The sequence below is a fragment of the Gossypium hirsutum genome, chromosome D04 (genome assembly GCF_007990345.1).
Source record: "Gossypium hirsutum isolate 1008001.06 chromosome D04, Gossypium_hirsutum_v2.1, whole genome shotgun sequence".
Classification (NCBI taxonomy): Eukaryota; Viridiplantae; Streptophyta; class Magnoliopsida; order Malvales; family Malvaceae; genus Gossypium; species Gossypium hirsutum.
The window spans coordinates 15,402,360-15,405,589 of record NC_053440.1 but is presented as its reverse complement, the minus strand read 5'-3'; the positions used below and the strand labels follow the sequence as shown (position 1 = coordinate 15,405,589).

Genomic DNA, 3,230 nt, shown 5'->3' with positions numbered 1-3,230 from the left:
TAAGTTATTCTTCTTGTCACATCATAAAATTTAATTTATTACAAATTTTGTTTTTACTAAAGCATGTCTTATGTATTGTTAAATGGAGACAATATTATTATATATTTATATAAAATTCTGTAGGCATTTAACTCAATAAAAAAATTAAAATTATTTTTAAAATAATAAATATTATTATAAAAGTATGTTTCTCTTTTAATATTTTAATTTAAAATAAACCAGACTTGCTCTTCCCTTTAAAAAAAACACACTTTATTATCTCAGAATGTGAAAGCGGCTGCTTATCTTCATGTGAAAGAGCATGAAATAAGTGGGTGGCGGAAAATGAAGAGCAACGTGGCATACGTGGGGCTCACTGTAGGGGAAACAGGGATGGTTGACCAAAAACAGTGGAAGTTAGAAGTTTTCTTACACGCTTGTAAGTGTAAGAGAAACGACCCGTCAACATAAAGCAATTGGAACGGAATGGATGTTTTAGTCAAGGAAGGAGTTCCCCCACTCAGTCACACACTTTGTTTCAATTTTGCCTATTGCCATTCTTTTACATTTATATATAAAACAGACCTCCGTGTCCTTGCTTGATTTGTATCACCTAAGTTTGGTTGGTTCAGATTAATTTGAGACATATACCAGATAAGGTAGGGTGGAAGAGGAGGGATGAAGATGCCGATAGGGTTCAGGTTCCATCCGACAGATGAAGAGCTGGTGGTTCATTACTTGAAGAGAAAGGCCTTAAGCCTTCCCTTACCTGCTTCAGTCATTTCCGAGTTTGATGTTTTGGGGACTCATCCTTGGAGCTTACCAGGTCAGTAATTTGTATGTATGTATGTATGTATGTATTTATGTTGCATCAGGTAGAGAAGAGAGTGTTAATAATTGGGTGTGGGTGTTTTGAGTTTCAGGTGAGGTGAATGAAAAGAGGTATTTCTTTAGCAGCAGAGGCAGAGACGGAGGGGGCAGTGGTGGGTACTGGAAGCCCATTGGGAAAGAGAAACCAATAATAGAAACAGGAAGCAATGAGGTGGTAGGGATGAGAAGAGCTTTGATTTTCTGTGGAAGGAAGCCTTCTAATCACACCAACACTCGATGGTTCTTGCATCAGTATCGCCTTCTTCATTTTAATTCAACTCAGGTAATATAATTAAGGCTTAAGGGTACAACCTGATTTCTTTTTTTCTTAATGCAAATTTTCAATTATCAATTCTTTTTAACTGTTAATGGTTTATCCTTAAAATGTAATTCTTAATGTTTTTCTCTATTTTAAATTATTTTCATGTTACCTGACAAAAAAATGATTTTTCTTTAAAATTATTAAATATAGAAAAGTGTAAAAATTATTGTAAATGACAAAAAATTTTAAAATATAGATTTAAAAAAAAAGGAAATTACTGAAAATATATAAAATTACAAAAACTTTACAAAAATTATTAAACAAATTTTAAAAAATAAAATCCAAAGTTTTTCCACTTCCCCAATAACCTTCGTTAACAGTACAATACATATTAATTATTTGATCCTTGAAACCAATTATTTCTTTACTTCCACCATCAGAGAATAATACTCTAACTGCTGTGCCCGTCCACTATTATTATGTTGGTCATTGTTGTGCTCGTCTATTGTGAGTCTTTTATCTATCTTCACGTTGTTCACTAGTATTCTCCCTCAAACTGTTGTCCGCACCCATTAACAACCAAGGAAATCATCCATGACAGTGCCAACATTTTCAGCTTCACTTTGCCATTTTCTGTTGTAATTTGTATTTATGTTTTGAATGATAATGATAATTGTGAATGGATTATATAGATAAAAGCGGTTAAAAAAATGATGACCAATAAAAGGGAAGTGTTTAGAGATGTAAACTAATGTGGTGAATTAGGCTGAGAGGGCAAACAATAATCCATGCTATATATAAAATTGTAGATGCTTTTATAATTTTATTTTTATATGATTTTTTATATTCTTTATATTTTTTAACAATTTTAAAGTAAAAATCACTTTTCGTCATGTGACACAATCTCGATATTACACATGACAAAAATAACTTTAAAAAAATGCAACTGTTACATTTTAATGATTAACCTTTAAAATTAGTGGTTAAATGGTTTAATTTATGAAAAATTTAATATCCGAGACTTCAATTAAATGTATTTTTATTAAAGGTACTTAATTGGTTTTTTAAAAAAACAGTTGAAAGCGTATAATTAATTACAAGGAGAATTATCAAAGATATTGATTTAGCTAAGGAATTGTCATATTTGTAGATGGTAAAGAGGGAAATGGATGGAGATTGGCTAGTTTTCCAAGTGTTTCAGAGGAAAAGAAAAGCTAGAAAACATGCAGCGAAGATGGCTACTTGTATCGATTTCACAGCTGAAGACTGCCCCGTTTTCTATCCACCTCCTCCACCCACTTCACCAAGTTCAAGTGAAATTACAGAGGTGTCCCCCAATGGCTTAGATGAGGAAGAAAGCAGTTCTTTCATTACTTCTTGTATCAGAAACTAGTGACAATCACTTATATCACATCTTTTACTATTTTCACTCTTCCATAAGAAAATGAGGAAATAGGTAAAAAAAAGGAAAAGAGAAAAAGGCAAGTTCATCGTGTTGTGCAAGCAAAATCCAAAACCTTTTCAGTTACCATCATATTTGCTTTGCTCCCCTTTTCAGCTTTATAAGTTTTCTTCAAATATTGAAACAATATAGGGGTGGGAAAGTGGTGGCACAAATTATTTTTATCATCAAAGGGAAATGATTTGTGAGACAGAAAAATGTCCAAATATAAATGCATACAGAACTTTTTTTTTTAAAAATATCCAAGGAAAAAGTTAGAAAAAGGACTGTGGTCCATTTAATCAACATTTCTTACCATGGTGATTGATGGAACTAAAGGGCATCGGCTCATAGAAGCTGACTTTATTATATATATACCCCAAAATTATAACAAGCAACAAACTAAATAATAAAGGAGGAAGGTGGAAGAATATCATATTGTTGGATTCGAAAAAAAATTCAGATTTGATTTGAAAAGAAAAAATTAAATAGATTTAGGAAAACAAGAAATTTAAGAATAAAGAATAAATATTAAAGATAATAACTAAATAAATAAAAGGTAGAATAAAAAAAAAAGTGGAAGATGGATTGAAAAACCAACGGATATGATGGATAGATGAATAAATGTCAAATTGAACCCTTTTGATGTATAAACCCCAACAAATTCAATTAATATAT

The 3,230-nt window shown here is 31.3% G+C and overlaps 1 protein-coding gene across 2 annotated transcripts; it reads left to right on the top strand.

Annotated features, from left to right (window-relative positions):
* The first annotated feature begins 226 nt into the window (after positions 1-226).
* On the top strand, positions 227-2,645 carry LOC107948392 (NAC domain-containing protein 83-like). Of its 2 annotated transcripts, none has more exons than XM_016882928.2 (3): positions 227-805; positions 903-1,132; positions 2,262-2,645. In XM_016882928.2, the coding sequence occupies exons 1-3, from the start codon at positions 658-660 to the stop codon at positions 2,502-2,504; spliced, it is 621 nt and encodes a 206-aa protein (XP_016738417.1). In that variant the 5' UTR covers positions 227-657; the 3' UTR covers positions 2,505-2,645.
* The last annotated feature ends 585 nt before the right edge of the window (positions 2,646-3,230 follow it).

Excerpts from the sequence above, each read along its gene's own strand:
- LOC107948392 (XM_016882928.2), top strand. The coding sequence starts at position 658 with ATGAAGATGCCGATAGGGTTCAGGTTCCATCCGACAGATGAAGAGCTG. Across the intron at positions 806-902 it reads TCATCCTTGGAGCTTACCAG|GTGAGGTGAATGAAAAGAGG; the intron begins GTCAGTAATTTG and ends TTTGAGTTTCAG. Across the intron at positions 1,133-2,261 it reads TTCATTTTAATTCAACTCAG|ATGGTAAAGAGGGAAATGGA; the intron begins GTAATATAATTA and ends TCATATTTGTAG.